Source organism: Leptopilina heterotoma, unplaced genomic scaffold, assembly GCF_015476425.1.
Source record: "Leptopilina heterotoma isolate Lh14 unplaced genomic scaffold, ASM1547642v1 Lhet_116, whole genome shotgun sequence".
Lineage (NCBI taxonomy): Eukaryota > Metazoa > Arthropoda > Insecta > Hymenoptera > Figitidae > Leptopilina > Leptopilina heterotoma.
In genome coordinates, this window is record NW_025110835.1 from 1,589,936 (window position 1) to 1,614,351 (window position 24,416).

At 22.8% G+C, this 24,416-nt stretch overlaps 1 protein-coding gene across 8 annotated transcripts in view; it reads left to right on the forward strand.

Annotated features, from left to right (window-relative positions):
* Window positions 1–24,416, forward strand: part of LOC122509526 (complexin) — a 577,926-nt gene that overhangs the window by 527,337 nt on the left and 26,173 nt on the right. For 7 of the 8 annotated variants that reach the window (XM_043623695.1, XM_043623685.1, XM_043623675.1 and 4 more), the window contains one exon: window positions 13,931–14,097. In XM_043623695.1, coding sequence (XP_043479630.1) covers window positions 13,931–14,097 — 167 coding nt within the window. The remainder of the gene's footprint in view (window positions 1–13,930; window positions 14,098–24,416) is intronic. The other variant, XM_043623720.1, reaches the window with a different exon arrangement.

Genomic DNA, 24,416 nt, shown 5'->3' on the forward strand with positions numbered 1-24,416 from the left:
CCCTCCCTTTTCGATAGAAAACCACAATTTTCTATGGGACTATTATTCTGATAGAGAATCATGTTCCATAAAATTTTTGATTCACGCCAAGTGATTTTCTATTTTTATCATTATAAAATTTTATTTACTCTTGATTCTTGAATTTATTTTTTATGAAAATTTTTCATACAATTTTTCATATAATTCTTTTTGTATAATTGAAATTTTTTCTATACGGATCAGAGAAGAAGTGAAAATTCTATTTTAGAAATTGGAAAAAAGAAAATTTCAAACAATAACCCCAATAATGGAAAAGTAAATAAAATGTTTAAAAGAACGACAAACGGGAAATTACATCTAACTTTCTAACCTCGCTCTTAAAATTTAATTTCTCCTTCGTTTCGAGAGGAACAAACATGCTTAGGGGAATTATTGAATGATTTTGAGAGGTTCCTCTCGAGAACCTATTCATTTCGTATTCTCTGTCTCTACTACTATCCTTTTAAGTTGAAGTAAATCTTCGAAATCCTATTAAATATTGAAGCCCTGTGAAATAATTCATGAATTCAAAATAGTTTCGATTTCAAAGAAAAGAAAAAAAAAGGAAAAAGACATTTTATCTGATGTCATGTTTCACGTGACAATTAAGCTGTTTTCTTTAATAAAACTTATTTTCCTGTCGAATATTAGGTACTATTGTACAAATATTATTACAAAAAGTAAATTATTTAATAACTAGCAATTAACGTTGCAATTGTTACTTTAAAAATTTTCCTTTTTGAAATTTAATAAAAATTCTTCATTTTTTAAAGAATTTTCAATGAAATTTGAAAAAATCTTCAATTGTTTCAATTTTTAAAAATTATTTTCGAAAATACAATTATTTTAAAAAACAATTTAATTACATTTTTTCAAGAAACAATTTTTCGGAATTTCTGAATTAAATTATTCAAAATTTCAATAATTTTTGTTAAACAAAAATGTAAAAACTTATTTTTATTTATTTTTTCACAAAAATTCAAAATTCAAAAATAATTTAAATGAAAAACCTCATGAAATTTAATTATTTCCAAAAATTGCAACAGTTCTTCTTCCAAAATTCAATTCTTTTTTTAAGAATTTTTGAATAAAATTATTGAAAAGCTTTAAGTATTTTTAAAGGAAAATTAATGTAATTAATAGTTTTTTTAAATAAAAATTATAATATTTGTATACTTTTGCTTCCCTTAAATTTTCAAGGAATTTAATTTAAAAGCCTTTTGAAATTTAATTAATTCCTAAAATTCCTGTTTATAAATATTCAATTATTTTCTAAAATTTTAACTGAAATCAATTGCTATCAGAATTTAATGACGAGAAATATTTGAATATAATAAATATAAATATAAAATTTTACAAAATTTCCAATTGTTACTAATTTTCAAAAACCTAATTTTTTCAGTATTTTCAAATTAAATCTTTCAAATTTCAATCATTTTTGTAAAATAAGTATTTAAATACTTCTTTATTTGTTTAAAATTTCAAAATGCTTTCAATGTAAAACCATCGGAAACATTTTTTTATGAAAATTTGATTCAAAATTAAATTATTTTTTAGAATTTTTGAATAATATTATTTAAAACTTTTAATTTTTACGGAAGCTATAAAATTAATAATTTTTTATATTCAAATTATTAGGATACTTTCACAGTAATTAGAATTTCAAAGATTAAAATTTAAAAACTTTTTGAGCAAAATTGTGATTGATAAACAGAAAATATATTATTTTCTATCTCTTATTCGTTACATTTTAAAAATATCCTAATTTTGTGTAAAATAAATAAAGAAAAAAATATGCCTAATTTCGATTTGATTAACAACAATTTTTCATGAAACTTTATTTTCTTATTCAAAAGAAATAAAAAAAATTTGCATGAATTCTATTTGTCAATTACAATTTTTTTTTACAAAGTTTTAATTTTATTTTAAAATGGAAAATATTTGCAATAATTTCCTTTTTCTCAATAAAATAATAATAATTAATAAATAAAAACAGTAAATTGTTTAAAACTAAAAATTTTTGAATTTATTATAAAATAAAAAAATAATTACAATGAAATCTATAGAAACTTGACGAAAACAAAAGAATGCACAAAAGACTAACTTTCAATGTGGACAGAAGGAAAGAATACCACGATTATTATAGTTAATATTAATAATAGTTAACAATTAATATCGTTAAAAAAAATATTGTCAAAATGCTGGAAAATTATCACTAAACAATCACCAATTAATGATCCATTAAAAATTCTATTTTTACAAAAAGTAGTTCAGCCAGACATCGAACTAGAAAGAAGACAATTTTCACATAAACTTTCGAAAAGAATTGTGTGAAGGAATTTTCTATTTCTCACTAGAATTCTAGAAAATAAGAGAAAAAGAGAAAAAAGTTATTTTGAAGTTCATACTCGTAGGAAATAGTAATTCCAAGAGATGACGAGGATTCTTCTATTTTAAAACGGATTTCCCTTAGAATTAATTCTCCTTTTTTTCCCCTCAGGCAAAAATTCTTCTTCTATTTTTTTTATTACTTGGGAGAATTTTTGTAATTCTTTAATATTCAGATGAAAATTCTCGGATAATTATTTTCACTGGCATTTAAAGATGGAGAACAGAAAAAGGAAATAAAGAGACAAAGAGAATATATATATATTTAGAGAGGGAACAGATTTTCCGTTGGCACGTGGATTATTCCAATTAGCGTATAACTGAATTATTACAGGGGGAGTGAGAGAGAAAGAAAGTGAGTGACAGAGAAAGAGGGAGAGAAAACAAAAAGAGAAAGAGATAAAAGGAAAGAGAAAAAGAAAAAGAAAAAGAGAAAAAGAAAAAGAGAAAGAGAAAAAAGAAAAGGAAAGAGAAAAGGAGAAAGAGAAAAGGAGAAAGAGAAAAAAGGAAAGAGAGAGAGAAAGAGGAAAAGAGAAAGAAAAAAGGAAGAGCGAGAGGGAAAAAATATGCTTGAGACAGGGGGCCAATTCCAAGTTTCCCGGAAATGCGCCCTGAACTTCCGCAAACTCAATTGCATGCCTGATTAATAATCTTGAGAGGGTTGGCAACCCCCTTCGGCTTGCCTCTTCGTTTTGCCATATATTGGTTTTCCCTTCTTTTTCATTGTTTTCCTTTTCGGTACAGGCTTTTAACTTTCCTTGACATCCCCAGGGCTCATAGTTTTCCCTTCTCTCCTGCGACTATATATTCGTCGTCCTCCTAAGCCTTTTACAGTCTAAGGATATACAATATCCCTCTGGTTATTTCCTTCCCTTAACCAGAAATATCGTCCTCATTTCTCTGCCTTTTTTTTTCTTAATTTAACTCATAATTCTCAATCTGGAAAAAATCTCTCCCGCTAATACTTATTAATTATCGCCATCCGCGTATTTAATCAAGAAATTAAACAGTCAACTGCTGGCGAATGAAAGATATGAATATATACCTTTGGAGAAATAATTTCTTTGCCCTCAAAAGAGAAATATACTCGAAAAAAGAGAAGAAGAAGAAAAAATTATCGACAAGAGGAGATAATTAAATAATTACCATTTTTTAATTTATAAAATTAAAATTAGTTTGGAAATTCTTTTCCAACTTTATTTTTTTTTCATTAGCGGAAAAATTTTAACATTCGAACGAAAGAAGGTCTTTTGAAATTGATATCCAAATGTCAATGATATATAATAATAATAATAATAATAAACAAATCAAATAAAAAAAATAATAAATAAAATTAAAAAAATAATATTAAAATGAAAAATAAAAGAAATTAAATATTTAGGTAAATATTAAAATTTTTGTACACTACAAAATTATTTTGCGATTTAATTAAAATTGAAGGAAGTAACAAAAAATTTTTTTCATTTGAAAGTTGAAAAGTTTTAAAGAATTGGCCTTTTTTCAAATATTGATAGTAATTATTTTGTGAGCTTTTTTTCATAAATCAAGAAAATATTTTTTCATCTTTTTGTTTTATTTTAGGAAAACCCCGACATTTAGTGGGTCTCTTAAACTGATGTGCTTTATTGGGCAAAATTGTTTTACGTAAAAAAATAGAATACGTGTTTTTAAACGAAATTTGCAATTTATTCAAAGTTTTTTTTTGATCAAAAAAAAGGATTTAGCTGAATTCTTATTAGCAAGGAGGACTAGATTGAAATTTTAGGTTTTTAAGCTCTTAATCCGATGAGTCCGCTCATTTATTCAATTCCTTTAAATCCAGACCGAATCGATAAGTGTATTTATCTCTGAGAATTACATTTTAAATCAATTGCATAATTAAGAGCAAAAATAAGAATAATTTACCAGCAACTATTATTGACGAAAACTATTATTAATGAAAATTTTTTTTTTTGATAAATTAACAAAGGAAATCAATATTGTAAATTTATAATTTTTCAAATAAATTAGAGAATGGATAGGAAAAAAGGAAAATTAATGAAAAAAGTAGAAATTAAATATGAAGAAAATGGAAAATAAATGAGGAAAATGAAAAATAAGTGCGAAGAAAATAGAAAATAAGGAAAATACAAAAAAGAAAGCAAATAAAAGAAGAGAAAAGAAAAGAAATTTTAAAAAATAGAAAAAAAAATTTTTTTAAATTGAAAATAAGTCGAGATAATAGAAAATAAAGAAGGAAAATAGAAAATAAGAAAATGAATACAGAAAATCGGAAATAAGTCTAGAAAATAAAAAATAAATAGATAATAGAAATAAGATAAAGAAAGTAAAATACAAATTGAAATTTTCCATCTCTACTAAAAGAAGAAAAATTAAAAAAACAAAGAGGAAAATAAGTAAAGAAAATAAATTAAAACTAGAAAACTAGAAGAAAAACTAGAAAAGAAAAGAAATTTTAAAAAATAGAAAATAAAAAATTGAAAAATGAATAAAGAAAATGGAAAATAAGTCTAGAAAATAGAACATCAGTAGATGATAGAAATAAGAAAAAGAAAATAAAATATAAATTAGAATTTTTCGTCTCTACTAAAAGAATAAAAAATAAATAACGAAAGTGAAAAATAAGTTAAAGAAAATAAAGAAAATGGAAAACAAAAATAGAAATTTTTCCATTTCTACTAAAAGAATAGCAAATAAAAACCAAAATAGATAAAAAAAAATGAAAATAAATATAGAAAATAGAAAATAAAAAAGGAAACAAATAAAGAAAAGAGAAAGTAAATAAAAATAAAGAACTGAAAATAGAAAATAAATAAAAAAACGAAATATAAATAAAGAATTGAAAATAGAAAATGAAATGTAAAAAAAATTAAACACGTAATTAAAATAAACTAAAAGAAACTGACTAATTGTCAGTGATATCAAATAATTAATAATTCGAACAACAATTCTAAAAAAAAGTAATATAATAAATTTTATACCGAAATTATTGAAGAAAATTTGCATTCAAGTTGCAAAAAGAATAATTATGATGTAGTTATGCGATAGCAGTGCGAATTGTAAAGGAATTGTTGAAATTGTAGTCATTAAGACTCTTTTATTTATTTATTTATTTTCTATATAAAATAACAAAACCACTTTCATTTCTTGTAATTATTTGCTGTATGACACTTGCCCTATATGTCAACGAGCATGCAATATACTCTTTGAACATGTTTACTTAACCTTTTTTTTCTATTCCAACCTTCTGTACTCGTTGCAATTAGTGTCGCGAATAAATCATACATATAATTAAAATATTTCCCTGTATTCTAAATAAAAAAGCAACAAATTTTACAATCAATTAAAAAAAAACTAAAAGAATTTCGAATTTTATTTTTTTGAATTTATATTTTAATGTTTAATTTCATGAATAATAATTAACTATTATACAAGTTATTCAAAATTAACTTTTTTGATAAAGAAATTAATGTGAAAAAGATTATTAACTATTAATTATTTTTCACAAAATAAAATTTTTTATACTTTTTATATTTTTTTATGTATATTATTTATTTATTTATTTATTTATTTTTTTTTTATTTTCTATAAATTTATTTTTACTTTCATTTTTATTTTCACTTCTTTATGACAAATTTTTATTTTCACTTTCATTTTTACTTTGACATTCACTTTCTCATCTTTTTAACAAACTTTAATTTTCACCTTCATCTTGACTTTGATAGATTTTTATTTTCACTTTTACTTCTATTTTCATTTACACTTCTTTTTGACAAATTTTTATTTTTACTTGCATTTTTACTTTGACGTTCAGTTTCACTTCTTTTTAACAAACTTTAATTTTCACCATTATCTTGACTTTGATAGATTTTTATTTTCACTTTCACTTTTATTTTCACTTTGAGCTTATTGATAAATTTTTATTGTCATTTGCAGTTTGATAGAAAGTGAAAATAAAAATCTGTCAAAGTGAAAATAAAAACCTAACGAAGTGAAAATGAATTAGAAAATAAAAATTGTTTAAAGTGCAAATAAAAAAATGAAAGTGATAAGGACAGCGAAAATAAAAATCTGCCAAAGTCAGAGTGAAAATTGAAGTAGAAATAAAATTATTTACTATTTAATAATATATACCTATTATAATGATTTTTTTTAGTAAATTATTAATAAAATTGAATTATCTCGATTTAAAAATTCAAAATAAATAGAATCTAAGGAAAAAATTCCCTTTGATTTTTCTAAATTAATTGTAAAAAAGTCTTTCTAGCTAATAATATAATTCAATTAAGTTCACGTGGAGCTTGCGCTAATTACTGCAAAAGAAAAAAATTCCGGAAACAATAAAGACTTTTACCATCCACCTATACATATATATTAGTCAGTTTCAAAGCACTTTCGGGTAAAAGTGGTGTGCAAATTTTCAGCAAAGCAAACAGAAAAGAGGAAATGAGAAGGATAAAGCGTAAATTCATTTTCCTATATGACGCATTAGACATCCTTCTCAAAGAAGAGAGGAAAATTTACATATTTACAATTCTACATTCTCCCAGATCTTCATTTAATTCGATTACAAGTTGTTAAAGAAATATATGAAAATGTCGAAAAACAAATCAAAAAGTAAACTTCAAAGTTTTATTCATCTCTTCTATTTAGTTAAACATTTTTTTTATTCAAATTAAAACTTTTTCTATTCAAAGAAAAATTTTTTAATTTCAAGTTAAAATAATGAATTAATTTTTTTCTCTAATAAACCAAATTTTTTTTTGTTCTCTTCATCTAAAAAATATTTCTCCATAAATTATAATGAAATTAAAAGGAAAAAACCTATAACAATTCTCAATTATCCCTATAAGCTCTCGAGTGAACGTTTCCTTTTATTCTCATTTTTTTTTCTCCTCCTACATTCCATTGTCAGATACTATTTTCGCCTATACATATATATATATATATAAACGTATATACAGATATTCGTTGAATTCACAATGTTTGCCTCTAGGATAAATTTTAGGAAATGAATGCGAAAAGTTTTCGCAGGGAAAATTTTTTTAAACGTATTCACGTAAATGCAGCTGCGACCCACTCTCGCGCGCATTCTTTCAACACTCAAATAACGAGCCACGAATGTAGGTATATATATGTATATATATATATATAGATGAGCGAATACACAGCCCCCGGAATTCCCATTTCTTTTCAGTATAAGTAACATATAGTAGCTGACAACGCCAAACCCCCCCGCGCTTAATCTTTCAGGCAACTAATAAAACTTCGTTAAATTCAGTGAAATCGTGCGGCAATTCCTTTGGGATGAAATGAAAAAAGAGATGAGAAATAATATTCATTAAAGAAAGAATGAAAATGAAAAGAAAAGAAAAGAATGTGTCATTTTTTTTCTTTTATTCTATTTTCTATTCACTATTTGAAATTATTCGATAAGCAATAACTGTTTTTCGATACTGTATTTTTAAAGTAGAAAATATTAATTAACTAACATAAATGATACTGTTCATTTTATTTTTGAATAATTTTAGAATCAAAATTTTAAAAATTCAATTATATTATATAATTAATTATTGTTTATTATTTTCGAAAATTTTAATAAAATTCTTTGCAAGAATTCAATAATTTTTATAAATAATAATAATAATAATAATAATAATAATAATAATAATAATAATAATAATAATAATAATAATAATAATAATAATAATAATAATAATATTCTTTGGAAGAATTCAATTATTTTTTTAAAATAGCAAAATTCTTTGCAGAAATTCAAGTATTTTCAGTAGTACAATTTCAATCAAATTTCAAAAAATTATTTAATTATTTTAAAAAATTTGTAATTAAAATTCTTCTCAGGAATTCAATTATTTTTTATAAATAGTAAAATTCTTTGACAGAATTCAAGTATTTTCAGTACAATTTTAATAAAATTTCTCAAAATGATTCAATTATTTGAAATTTTTTTTAATAATATTCTTCGAATTCAAATATTTAAAAAAAAATTAATTATATTCTTTGAATTCAATTATTTAAAAATTTTTGTAATAATATTTTTCGAATTCAATTATATTCTAAAATTTTATTAAATTCCTCGAAATTACAGTCCAATTTTTGACTATAATTTTTTAAGAAAAACGATTATTTTAAAAGGTTGAACCTTTTTTAATTTTAATTTTTAATTTTTTTTTTACCTTTTTTTTACCTTTTTTAATTCAATTATTTTCAAAATTTTCAATTAAAATTATTAAAAAGCTACCTTATTTCCAAAATCCTTAAAGAAGTTCTTATTCCAAAGAATTTAATTATTTACAAAAACTCTACGAAAATTGTTTAAAAGAATTTAATTCTATCAAAATAATTTTAATGAAATTTAATAGTAAAATTAGTAATTACAATTATTAACAAAATCGATTATATATTCGAAAATTTAAAGAAATTTTTTGAAAGAATTCAATTATTTTCAATATTTTAATAAAATTTCTGTGGAATGAATTAAATTATTTTCAAAAATTGTAATAAAATTCTGAGAAGAATTTTATTATTTTCTAAAAATTTTAATAAAATCCAATAATCAAATATATGTTAATGTAGATTATCCAATTTTTTTTAATTAGAAAAATATTCATTTTTAAACAAAAATTATTTTTTAAATATAGAAAATATATTTTTAAATTAAAAAATATTTATCTTTTAAATGTAAAAAATGTTTTTTTTTATTACGGATGATATATTTATTTGGAGCATTAAGGGGATTTGAACCTTGATGACGTCACAGTTTGTGCAAAGCATTAGTTTTAAATCTGTGACGTCATCATGGTTCAAATGCCCTTAAAAAAATATTTTTTTTTAACATAAGTATTACTTTCAAATTTAAAACAAAGTTTTGAATTAAGCAAATATTTATTTTCAGTATTAAAAAAAATATTTATTTTTAACAAGTATTGCTTTCAAATTTAAAACAAAATTTTAATTAAGCAAATATTTAGGTATTTTGTGTATTAATAAAAATATTTATTTGGAGAAAAACTGCTTTAAAAATGAAAATTTATCTGGATTTAAAATATTCTATGTTAATTTCGGATTAAAATATTTGCAATTTAAACAATAATTGAAATTACTGGTTGTTCTGGAAAACAATTTCCAACTATATAATTATTAGAATCGATGTTAATTTTCCGCTACGATGGATACGATCGATAATAGTCTCCAATGATAATTATCACAATCAATGATAGTCCTCAACTAAAATTGTTACAATTGATGGCAATTTGTAACCATAATTATTACAGTGGATAGCTTCCAACCATGAGTGTAACACTTGATGATGTATTTCAAGTAGCTATAGTTGTAGTTATAGTTACTGTCAACAAAAATTTCTCTTATTTTTAAATTCTAACGAAAATTTTATATTAAAACCATTGGTAATTCTCTAACTAAAATTTTTCGGCAATCTACCATCTTTTAATTAAAAATCTGACTTCTCAAATTAATTAACTGATTAAAATATTTAACAATTAGTAATATTTATTATTTAATCACCACGATTACTATAGTTAATAATAGTAACAATTAATACTAATTATCAACAATAACAATTAGTAGTAATTTTCAACCATAATGGAAATAATTAGTAGAAGTTATCAATTAACAATCATAAGAATTACAATTAATGTAATTTAAAATCTTACCAATAGTAATTATTATTATTCATAATAGGAACAATTAATACTAATTATGAACTATAACAAGAACAATTAGTAGTAATTATCAACCATAACAGGAACAATTAGTAATAATTATCAACCATAATTATTATTAATTGTTCCAATTACAACTGATGACAATTAAAATCTTCAACAATTAGTAGATTATCATCAACTATAACAGGGACAATGAGTAGTAATTACCAACCATAGTTGGAATAATTAATAACAATTATCAATTATCTAATAATTACAATTGATGACAATTAAAATCTTCAACAATTAGTAGATTATCATCAATCTTAACATGAATAATTAATAGCAATTATCAACCATAATGGGAGCAATTAGTAGTAATTATCAACCATAATATGGAATAATTAATAATTAATTAATACCATAATAACACAAAATCTACAATAAAAAAATACCACTTATCAACCACAATAATAATAATAATAATAATAATAATAATCGATGCAAATCTCCAATAATTTAAACCACCAAAATTTCTCAGCACAACAATAAATTTAAAACCCCAGTTAAAAAAAATACAAAACATTAAAGCAATAATGGTGCAAGTTACAACCATTTACATCGCAAGGAAACCAGGAGCATAGAATATTAAAAGGATTCCAGTGCCTCGAGGCAAAAGAAAAAAAAAAGATTAGCAAAATCTTCACGTTCCCCTCATAACAATTTGTCAAACTGTATATTATAAACATGAAAAATATGCCATCATACAACGTGTATATATACATGACGCTCTTAAAATGTTTATTTCACCATAAAGATTGTAATTTTGACTTTATTTTCTATAGTCTCTCATAAATTCGCTTATTCAGCTTCTTGGCGAAAGCTGTTACTAATAGGAACCACCCCTTGGGATTGACCCAGTAATGACCTTACTCAACCTTAACGTTCTCCTCCTTTTCGCTATGTATATATATACTATATAGGTATATAAAGTCGAGTGCATTTCGCTCTTTTGCCTTCACTGATAAACTATATAGACAGCATCGTTTGTTCGATAAACGCGAAATTAGGTCCGATGTTTTTGATTCCCCCCGAGGGCGTTGTCCAAGTCGATTTTACTCTGGTGATGTAGTGCGTTACATATTCACCAAATTCACAAAATTCACCAAATTTATATATAATATATAGTACATATAAAAAAATATATAAACATTAAATATATTATATACAAATGAAAGAATTAAAGAAAAGTAAATTAATAAAAATCATTATTAAAAATTAAGGAAAAAATTTAAAATATAATATTTTGCCAAAATCGCAAAGTGTGGCTTTTTCCCCCCACCAAGTGGGGCAAAAAGAGTCACTTGCAGTGCTTTCGTAAAATTTTTATTGGCTTCCAAAAAATTTCCAACGAGGATTTTGAAGCTAAACTCTCGGTACCAGTTGGAAATTTGAAAAAAATTTTAATTCTGATTTTATAGTGTAAATAGTTAAAAGGGTCTTTTTCACCCCACTTTACTATATAGTAAAAGACAGATAGACGTTATTTTTCCCGCTATTTAGTTAAAAAAAAAAATTTTTTTTAATACAATAAAAAATTCAATAAATTAAAATTAAATTTTTTTCTAATTCAGTAAAATCATCACGAATTACGAGACAATTATGACAAAATTAATGACAATCTAAATTCGTCTGTATCGATTATAAATATCAGACGGTTCACGGTGAACATATTTTAAAAAGAAATTTTGCAAAATGAATATATATTTTTCGAAAATTTTCTTTCAATTTAATTTACTATCTATTTGATAAAAAATACTGTACAGCTGATATTTTTCGTTAAATAAACGAATCAGAATTTTTTAAATATTCCTCGATAATTATAGTTTACTTGTAGTATATAAAATATATTTTTGAATTTATATTTACTTACGAAATGAACTCGACTGGAAACATGTTGTTTATAACTCACCTGAAATAGAAAGAAAAGAAAATACTTTATATTTATCAAAAAACTAAAAAAAAAAAAGAATGAAAACAAATAATTGCTATTTAATAATTCCATTGAATTCCTTCTAATAATCAATATTAGATAATAATTTATAAGTTTATACAAATAATATATATTTATAAATTATAATAATGATAAATTATAATTAAAAAAAAGTAATACAATATTTTCATGATTTTTCAAGTGGCAAATGTGTGTCTGACCAAAGGTTGACTCTTACTACTGAAACTGGTTTTAATAACTAAAATAATAAGATTTAAATAATAATGATGAATAAAAATTGACTATTTTACTGTTTTTATTAATTTTACTATGTTTACTGATTTTCCTACTTTTACTATTTTTACTAATTTTACTATTTTTACGAGTTTTGCTATTTTTCCGATTTTTGATATTTTTAATTTTTATACTCACTACTAAATTTTACTAAATTAACGAGAGATTCAAAATTGTGTTTTAGTAAAGTTTCAGTAAAAAATGACTAAAGATACGAAAAAATTGTTACTAATATTTCTTTACTTTTACTAAATACTAAACGCAATAGAAAGAATATTTACTAATTGTTAGTAAAATATTACCATTTGGTTTAGTAGTTATAATTTTTTTTACTAAAGTTGTAGGGAAAAATTACTAAAAATTCCTACTAATACAAACTAGTCACTGTCAATTTTTACTATTTCAGATTTTTGTTTTACTAAATTTTTTATTGAGAGCAATTTTTTAATTGTTTTTTTATGTAAAAATTCCATAATGTATGAAAATGATTTTTTAATCTTTAGTACAAGAAGTTTTAATTTTTCTTTAGTTTTGGATTTTAAAGCTTAATAAATAATAACTAAACTTTTAGTACCAGTTAGAAATTTAAAAAAAAAATTAATTCCGATTTTATAAATTAAAAAGTTAAAAAGTGTCTTTTTCACCCCGCTCTATATATTACAGAGTAAAGTACAATATATTCATAGGTGCCTCAACAATACTTAATCTTAAAACACAGGGGCCTTGAATTTTATTGACCCCATTCGACTCAAGGCTAATAAGAATTGAAGGTGAGCCATAATATTGATTATTATACCGACAGGTTATCGACATCTTGTCAAATATAATTTTTCCTGTTATTTCCATGTAATCACTGCTGCTTTGCACAAAAAAAAAAAAAAGAAATTTACATTTCTAACATATTCCATTTGCGTTGAAATCTATATATTTGCGCAATGAAAGCTAATGTAAAATTTTAATCAAAGCTTTGTTGTCACAATTTTTTTTTTCTCGTTTTTATATTTATCAGAATAGAAAATTTTTTCTCACTCTATTTATTATGTAGTTTTTAATCTCTTCTTAAGCATGCAAATTATCTGCAAATTATCTTATTAAATAAGAAGAGGGGCAAATTAATTACTCCTTCTTTTAGAAAAGACACAAAAAAAAATAGCTGCACTATTCTGTCGCAATGGTGGTAATTATAAAACAAAAATTGCTGCTTTTTCATTTTTTTCTTTAGAAAAATTCTAAATTTTATAAATTTGTATAAAATTGTAAATTGTATGAAAAATTTTTTTCAGTATTCAATTTTATTATAAATGTTCATTTTAATAAAAAAATATAGCAAATTTGAACTAATTTGAAAGCAAAAAGTTATAAATTAAAATTTTTCTCGATTTAAATTTAGAGATGGAGTAAGTATGATTATTTCAATTAAAAAATACAATATAGATTTACCATTTTCGACTTGGTGATAAAAAGGTCAGAATTTTAAATTCTAAAATAGAACATACGTCTTTATTTTTTTTAGAAAAATATTTGACAAAAATTTGGTGATTTATTTTTACAGGGGCGGTTGGTGGTGAAGGTGGTGGTGATGAAGATGATAAAGAAAAGGAGGAGGAGGCCGAGAGAGAGAGGCAGGAGGCCATCAAGGAGGCTGAGGACAGACGAAAGGAGAAGCACCGCAAAATGGAAGAGGAACGGGAGAAAATGCGACAAGAGATCAGGGACAAGGTCAGAATAACTTTTTTCTTACTCAAACCATTTATTTTTTTTTTCGTATATTGTTTTCGAAAATAAGAGAGAGAGAGAGAAAAAGAGGGAGGAAAAAAAGAGAGAATGAGAAAAAAAGGGCAAAAAGAAGAAAATAGTTAAGAGAAAAGAAGGCGACAAAGACAAAAGAGGGACAAAGATAATTTCCCCCCTACCAAAACTTTTTATTTCTTATACAACATCCAATTTTTATCTTCGTTATTTCACCTACTTTTTCGATATCCATAAAAACTTTCTGCCGCACATGCCAAGTGCTTTTTAATTTCCCCAGTCAATCCTTTAACCAGCTCTGATCAAACACCGTCTCAACTTTTAATTCCGCAATGAGTATTAAATTTTCAAAAAAGAAAAAAAAATCGAGAGCAAAAGAAAACAAAAATTTCAAAAAGAAACAAATTCTCAAAGGGAGAATTTAAATAAACTTTCAAATCTAACTAATGAAAGAAAAATTCATCGAAAATCTTCCAATTATCAAAGAGAAAAATATCTACGATTTGATCCTTGTGAAAAATTCCCAAATCGAATCATTATAAATTAAAAATTTCCTTCTAAGAAAAAAGTTAAAAAGAACTGAAGAATATTTATTTGATAAAGATATCGAGAGTGAAAACAAATTTAAAAAAAACATGTCTCGAAGTAACTCAAAAGTTACCACTCAAAAGTTATGTCTAAAATGTAATTAGAGTCGAATAGCAGAATAAAAAAGAGAGATGTTCGTAAAACTGCTTTTCGATGGACATTAAAAAAAAAAAATAAGACGAGAGATATAGAGAGTTTGGAGTACTTTTGCAATTAGGGGATCGATTAACGATCGACTGTAATGCTAATATAACATTATATGCCTATTTAAAATATATGCCCCTATTTAAAAAAAAATCGTCATGACATCGCATCTTTTCGAAGAAACGTCTCGAGATTCATATCTTTCATGCCAAAAGCTCTTTAGCGACCTCGTAAAAAAGAAAATATTACTATCTTTAAAGACACGTTTATTTTCTTATACCTCTTTTCTTGAAAAAGTCGTTTCATTTTTAACACCTCAAGTACAAAAGGCTTTTTATCACATTTTTCTTAATTTTATTAGACGATAGGCCAAATTTTATGGGCGTACAATTTTTTTTTCTCTTCCTTTTTTTATATCTAATTTCTCATGTATTAACCTCCCTTGTCTTGAGTCAATTTATAACGTCACTCTAGAGACCACTAAATTCGTTTCCCATACTCGGCGCAATAAATTAAACATTATATCTGTAGTGGTGTGAACAATAACAAAAAAAAAAAAAAAAATTCAAAAATAGAACTAAAATTCAAAAAAATAATTCTAAACAAAAGTAGTGAGATAAAAAAAATTATAAGTTGCAATTTTTAACTTAATTTTCTAGCAAAATATTTTTTCTGGTGTTAAAAAAAATAAGAATTTTAATAGGGTGATCCGTGGTCCAGTGGTAAGAGTCTCGACTTGTGAGCATATTAGGGTCGTGCGTTCGATTCCCAGCGGTTGGGGATTTTTCTATCAGGGAAAATGATCATTAATTGTCATAATTACAATTACGATTATTAATTTATACTGGAAATTTAATAAAAATAATAATAATAATAATAATAATAATAATAATAATAATAATAATAATAATAATGTTAATAATAATGTTAATAATTAAATAATAGCAATAGGTAACGTTAATGAATAAAAAAATTCTTTCAAGAAATAGTAATTAAAATTACATTGAAAATAATTTAATTCTTTGCAAGATTTTTATTGAAATTCTTTAAAATAATTGAATTGTTTTGAAGAATTTATTTCAATTTTCTTGAAAATAATGGAGTTTTTTTTTAATAATTTTTACTGAAAATTTTGAAACAAATTAAATTTTATGAAGATTTTCTTTAAGGTTTTGAAAATAATCGTGTTTATTATTAAATATTAATTGTATTTAACAACTTTCCTACTAAATGATATTAAAATTATTCTTAGAAAATTGAATTCTTTTAAACAATTTTATTAGCGTTTTTGTAAATAATTACATTATTTTTAAGAATTTCACTAAATTTTGTAAATATAATGTAATTTTGTAAAATAATTTTAATTGAAATTTACAAAGAATTTTATTCAAAACTTTTGAGAAGAATTGAATTGTTTAGAAAAATTTTATTACAATTTATAAAAATTATTGAACCTGTTAGAGAAATTTTATTAACATTATCTTGAATATATATCATTAAATTTTTTCGTAGAAATTTTATCAAAATTGTATTGAAAATAATTGAATTTCTCAGAAGAATTTTTGTAATTTACAAAAATAATTGAATTCTTGACAAGAATTTTACAATTTATAAAAATAATTAAATTGCTTCGAAGAATTTTATCAGAATTGTTGAAAATAATTGAATTCTTAATAAAACTCTTGAAAATAATTGAATTTGAATAATATTTTAAAAAATAATTGTATTCTTTCGTCAAATTTTATTAAAATTGTATTGAAAATAATTAAATTTTTTTGAAGAATTTTATTATTTATGAAAATATTTTAATCTTGCGAAGAATTGTTTTATTTATAAAAATAATTAAATTCTTGTGAAGGATTTTACAATTCATAAAAATAATTGAATTTATTCGAAGAATTTTATCTGAATTTTTGAAAATAATTAAATTTTTTGAATGAATTTTATTAAAAATTTTGGAAATAATGAATTTTTTGAAAGAATTTCATCAAAATTCTCGAAAATAATTGAATTTATTTTAAAATTCTTTGAAAAGTAATCTAATTTAATTAATATTTTTAAAAATAATTGCATTCTTTCGAGAAATTTTATTAAAATTGTATTGAAAATAATTGAATTGCTCCAAAAAATATTATTGTTCATGAGAATAATGAAATTCTTGCGACAAATTTTATTAAAAATTTTAAATAATAATAAGCAAGAATATTTAATATTAATTACTTAATAGATTATTTCTTTAAATTCGAGGTCAAAAATACGTTGAGAACGAAAGAGAAAAATTCAAAACAGAACAGAAAAATAAATAAACAATTGAATACTAAATAACAATGAAAAAAATAATGACAGAGATAATAATTCGCAATATTAATTGAAAATAAAGTAAAAAATTAGTATTCCCATTCGATAAATATCAATTTTATTATAAAAACGATATGAAATTTTTTAAATTTATTTATTATTCTATAAAATCGTTTATAATCAATAAAAGTCGAGATTAAAGATTGTACGTAAAGAGAGGAATGAGCAAAAATTGAAATAAAACGCTAAAAATGAATAAACAATTGAATAGTAAATAAAAAAAGGAAAATAAAGAGACGACGCGTGAAAAAGTTATGAACTTTCCTTTATTAGTCATTTTAAATACATCACCGATGAAATCGCAGGAGTGCTTATTAAACATTTAATCTTTTTTTATGACATTTTCTGCATAATATTCTGTATAAGTGTTAATACGTTTGAAGAATGCCATTATGTAGTCACGAAACCTCGATGCAAAATAGTTCATATAAATAAAAAATTGTAGGATATTTTTTTCTCCCCGTACAGAAATTACCCATTCTCATGCGATCTTTGTAATTTTTATTTAATTCATACCTGCCTGTTGTTCAATATTTTTCTATATATAATCCATAATTTTGCAGGATAAAAATTCATATTCATTAATATTAAATTCAAGTACTTTATTAAATTCATAAATTACCTCTTTAATTGAGATTATTACTTTCTTTTCTATTATAATTGTTTAAGTGTTAAAAAGTCGATTAAATTGATATTTATGGCTACATGGAAAAAAAAGTATCAAAACGCAATTTTGAATTAAAACGATTGAAGTAATTTTTTTTTTGAAAAAAGTCTCAAAATTTTTCTTTCTAAAATTCTGAAAATTTATACTTTCAAAAAGCGTTTAAATAAAATAATTTAGGAACGTATAAAGGAAGATTATCGATAATGTTGGGTTAAGGACGTGATCGTGAATATATGCTGAATATTATTATATATAGAAACGAAGATAGTGTCATTATGACGTACTGTCTCATTTTACAGGATAGTGGGAACGATAATCTTAATGGAGACCAATGATAACTTCAAAACGACCTTCCAATCACTAATAGTACCTATTCCAACTAGTCATGTATGTACGACCACAATGTCGACCAAATGATGCTTGTAATTTACGATCAATTCCCTTTAGGCGAACAAGGAAGCTTTCCTGGAGAATTCGAAATTCCAATTGTAAACTTTCCTGAACTTGAATAAAAGTCGCATTAGCGAAACCTAAGGGAAACAAGTATCAATCTTTCAAGTTCAAATAACTTTCGCACAAGAACCCTTTTTTCACTATTTTATTTATTTATTTACATGTTTATCTCTGCCACTAAACATGTGAAAGAAGTTTTTTTTATTCTTTTTAAAATTAATTAACACAAAATTAAATAAATTTGGAATTTTATAAAATTTTAATGTTGAATGAATTTAATTTTTAATTAGAAATTTTAATGAACTTAGATTTTTGAAAAATTTAAATAATTCTAAATCTTCTAAAATTAGTTAAATTTGTCAAAATATATATTAAAATAATTATTAAAAATAATGGATTTATAGAAGAATTTTAGTTAAAAACACTAAAAAAAATTGAATTTTCAAGAAGTTACAAATGATTGCAGAAATTCAATTATTTTCAAAAGTAATAAAATTCTTATCACAAAATTCAATTATGTTCAAAATTTACAAAAAAAATCTCGACAAAATCCCAATTATTATCTTTATAAATAAAAAAATTCTTCTTCAAAAGTTCAAAATTCAATTATTTTCTAAAATTTTAATAAAATTCTTGTCAAAATTTCAATTATCTTCAAAAATTTTCCTCATTTCAATGATTTTCAATATCTAGTTTTTTAATAAAATAAACCAAAAGAATTCAATTATTTAAAAACAATTTTAATAAAATTGTACGCAGACATTTAATTATTTTCATAAATAATAAAAATTTCACAGAAATTCAATTATTTACAAATTTTTTTCAAATTTTTCAAAAACCTTCAATTTTTTCAATTTCTGGCAAAAATTTCTTTTTAAATAACTTAAATCTTGAACAACTTGAAATAAATTATTTAATACATAATTTTACTTTAATATTTCAAAATTAATTCAATTTTAAAAGAGTTGCATTATAATTTTTATAAATAAATGAACTTTAAACAGTTTCAATTTGAAATTTTATGAAATTTCAATGTTGAATGAATTTAATTAGAAATTTTAATGAACTTAGATTTTTGAAAAATTTTAATAATTCTAAATCTTCTAAAATTAGTTAAATTTGTCAAAATATATATTTAATTAATTATTAAAAATAATGAATTTATAGAAGAATTTTAGTTAAAAACACTAAAAGAATTGAGTTTTGAAGAAGTTACAAATGATTGCAGAAATTCAATAATTTTCAAAAGAAATAAAATCCTTATCACAAAATTCAATTATGTTCAAAATTTACTAAAAAATCTCGACATAATCCCAATTATTATCTTTGTAAATAAAATGATTTTTAATATCTACTTTAATAAAATTACTCGAAAGAATTCAATTATTTAAATACAATTTTAATAAAATTGGACTCAAACATTTAATTATTTTCATAAATAATAAAAATTTCACAGGAATTCAAATATTTACAAATTTATAAGTTTCCTCTCAATAATTCAATTATTTTCAGAAATAATAAAACTCATCGTGGAATTTCGATTATTTTTAATACAATTTTAATCGAATTCCTCGAAAAATGTAACTATTCTAAAATTTTTTATTAAAATTCGTCAAAAGAATTCAATTATTTAAAAATTTGTTACAAAAATTCTTTTTTAAATTAAATTTTAAGAAACAAATTTTTCAATAAATAATTTACTTTTGTATTTAAAAAATTGAATTCTCGTAGAATTTTCTAATAAAAATTAATTTAAAAATCAATTTTAGTTTAAATTTTAGATAATAATTGAATATGAAAATAATTTTTAAGAAGTTATAGTAAAAATATACTTATAATATAAAATAATAACTTTAACACTTGATTCTCTTTAATTATTATAAAACATGAAGAAATCGAAATCGTTATCTTCATGTTTTATCAAAATATTTTTAAAGTTGATTAATTTCAAAAAGGTTTAATTTTGAATGTTTTGAAGAATTTTAATTCCTACGGAAAAATATTAATAATTAAATATTTAAAATATTTAAAAAGGAACTTATTGTTTTCGAATAATTTTATAATTTTAGATATTCGTAAATAAATTTAACAGAAGATTTTTTTCCAATAACATTTTTTCCTTTATTTTCTAAAAATTCAAAAATTTTCATTTTTATTTTCAATTAAATTTTGATATATAATTTCAAAATTATATTAATTGACAAATATAATTTATAAACATTTTTTTCCTTTATTTTTAAAAAAAACTTTGAATTTTATTAAATCAATTGAAATTAAGAAATAGAAATGATGCAAATTTTTTTCTTATGAAAATTGAGAAGTTTCTACAAAAATATTAAGAAACGGGAATATCTAATGTTTTTCTTCACAAAAGAAAGAAATGAGTTTGTAAACAATATTGTTATTGAGAAATAAAAATTATGCATAAAATTGGTATTTTCAAAATTTTTTAACAATTAACAATTTTCTAGTATTTTTTATAAATAAAAAGGAGAATAATTTGCATAATAATTTAGATCAGTAAAACGAAATTTGTTACAGAAAAAAGCATAAATTAGTTAAATAAAGTGTATTAAACAAACTTACTATATTCGGTCTTTGTTTTCTTTCTATATTTATTCATTCGCTACAAATTGTTGAAAATGAAAATAAAATCAGAATAAAATGGTGGTAAATTTATAGTAAAATTCGAAAAACGCATTGCGGTTAGTGATTTTAGTTATTTCCTCTGATGTGGTCCAGTTTCATTTTATCGCTTTTGCAAAAGCAAAACCCCGATTGTATTATCCTTTCTCTGTCTCATCACAATTCCATTCATTCCTTTGTCTTGCCTCGCATACGCTTTATCGAATTCCAGATTAGTTTCGTGTACCACTATATATATATGTTACCGGCAAAGTATGTAATCAGGCATTTTATAAAATACCTAGGCAGTATATAAAATGCCTGTCTGTCTCAGGCAATGTGTATAAAAAAAAGATTTTCTATACATTGCCTAGGCATTATATAAAATGCCCACTAGACTTTAGGCAAAGTATAAAATTTAGTTTTATTTCAAATAATATACATTTTTCTGTTATAAAAATATTAACTTTCTTTTGTAATTTATTTGTTACAACACGGCATACTTGAATGACATTTCGACTGACACTGGACCTTATTTTTTATGCATAAATATTTGTTGCTTTGACAGTTTTTTACAAGAACATTTTACAAAACCTTGGCCTGTTCCTTTTTCTCGGTAGCTTTAACATTATTAACATCACTTATCAACTGCTTATACCGTTCGTCTGATAAAAATATACTGTTTTTTGCCATTGCATTTTTAATTTTAGAAAATTCGGAAAAAATCTATCCCTTGTCACCGAAACATTTCCTATTTCTATTTCTTTATTTATTTTTATTTATTTTTATTTTAAGTTCTATTTGTAATAGAAAAATCGTGGAAAGTGTTTATAGAAAAAGGTAGACGTTTCAAGCTGCTGAGACTATTATATACTTTACCTTATGCTCGATGGGCATTTTATAAAATACCTAGGAATTTTATAAAATGCCTAGGCAATACATAAAAAAATAATTTAATTATATACATTGCCTGAAATGGACAGGCTTTTTATATACTGCCTAGGCATTTTATAAAATGCCTGGATTTCATACTTTGCCGGTAACATATAGACTCATTCTTATCCTGTTTAATGGTTATGAAATACTTTTTTTCCCTCTTTTTATAATTAAATCATATTTTTCTTCTATGGAAAATGAATAAACGTAAATATTTCTATAGTTGCATTTTATGCTTCCTATAATATACCTATACTAGCTGTCGTACCCGTCTTCGACGGGTTGTAGTTTCTGATAATGCACTTAACAGTGTATCTACCAACCTAGAAAACCGGAAAATAGCCGGGAATTTGATTTGACAGGGAAAAAATAATAATTAGTTACTATTGTCTATTTCATTAGGAAAATAATACCATTTGAAACAGTGACCGACTTTTTATTATCAAATTAGTTATTTTTAACTAATTCAAATGCAGAAAACAATATTTCTCAATTTGTAGTACTTCAATCAATATAATGTATTAAAATCAATCTAAAATTTCCTCCAGTTTTTTGAGTTATAGTACAGTCTAATTCGAACTAATTGTATAGCAAGTAGATCCAGTTTTTCTCGGTTACATTAAATTCCCTGATATTTTACGTCTTTTCTGGTTGGTAAACACCCTGTTAAATGTATTATTAAAAAAAACCCGTCCAGTAAACCAGGAAAAATTTGGACAAAGCCGGAAATTGTTTTAAACCAAAATAAACACCGTGTTTAACTTTTGTCTTTACATTGATCAAGATATCTCTAAAAGTTAAATCAGAGAGCCCACAAATACTATTGAATTAAGCTTCATATCAATTGGTATCAAGATAATTTTTTCAATTTTTTGATATTCAAAACATTTTTATACTTACATCTTCGTTATAAGAAAGTATTTTTGAAAAATTATGCTAAAATGTGACTAAATAACATGTAATACTCAACTATAGAAAGTTTAGAAGCAATCCATGAAAAAATATAAAATTTAGAAATGATTTGTGTTAAATAAATTTATTTATTAGAGTCAAGTATTTATTTAATTAATCCAATTAAGATTTATTTGATTCAACTAAATAAAATTATTTAAACGAAATAAATTCTTATTAGATCGAAATAAAAACTTTTTAAATAAGATATTATTTTTCAAATAATTATAATTACTTGAATCATATAACTTTTTTTAGTGTAGCTATAGTAAACTAAAAGTTATTAATGTGAACGAACATTATCTATATTAATAAAATCAGATTACTATCTGTACATTGCTCCAAACTTGAAAATTTTTATATATTTTTTCGTTTTGAGACATTAGAATTCTAAAAATGTAAAAAAAATTTCTGTCTGTCAGTCTCTGTCTGTATGCAAAACTTTGTTCGCGCATCAATTGAAAACGGTTCAACCAATTAAATTGAAATTTGGCAGTCTATTAGGTATTAAAGTAACTTACAATCATAGCCTTATCCGATTAAAAAATATTAACTTGAACAAAAGTTATGACATTTTTCCAAAAAATTCAAAAAAACAAAAAAATGCAAATTTTTTATCTTTTGTAAAATGAATGAAAAAACTATCCTTAGCTAACTTTTTCAGATAAATACAACCCATTTCTACGATAAAATTTTTAAAAAAGATGTATTTTGAAATTTTTTTTCGTTTTTTTAGATCAACTTTTTTCTAAGAAAATAGTGATTTTTAATCTTTAAGCAAGCTTTTCAGGAAAAGTTATTAAAGTTTTTTATTTAAAGATCAGTATGTAAAGTAAAAAATTTGCTACATTAAACAAAAATAATTAGCTAAATGCCATAAAAAAGAAGGAAAAATGTTGAATTTTAAGAAATTCGGTTTTTTGAATTTTTGCTAATTTTCCATAATTTTAGATTTTTTACCGAAGGGTGGAGACTATTGAATAAGTAAAGTATTTTTTAAGAGCACAAAAATAATAAAGCTAAATGCCATAAAAGAGAAGAAAAAATGTTGAATTTTAATAAATTCGGTTTTATGAATTTTTGCTAATTTTCCATAATTTTAGCTTTTTTACCGAAGGGTGGAGACTATTGAATAAGTAAAGTATTTTTTAAGAGCACAAAAATAATAAAGCTAAATGCCATAAAAAGAAGGAAAATTGTTTAATTTTAAGAAATTCATTTTTTTGCATTTTTGCTATTTTTCCATAATTTTAGATTTTTTACCAAAGGGTGGAGATAACAAATTAGGTAAAGTATTTTTGAAGAGCCCAAAAATAATGAAGCCAAAAGCCATAAAAGAGAAGAAAAAATGTTGAATTTTAATAAATTCGGTTTTATGAATTTTTGCTAATTTTCCATAATTTTAGATTTTTTACCAAAGGGTGGAGACTATTTAATAAGTAAAATCTTTTCAAAGAGCCCAAAAATAATAAAGCTAAATGATATAAAAGAGAAGAAAAAAATGTTAAATTTTAAGAAATTCGGTTTCTCGAATTTTTGATAATTTTTAATTTTTTGCTAAAGGGTG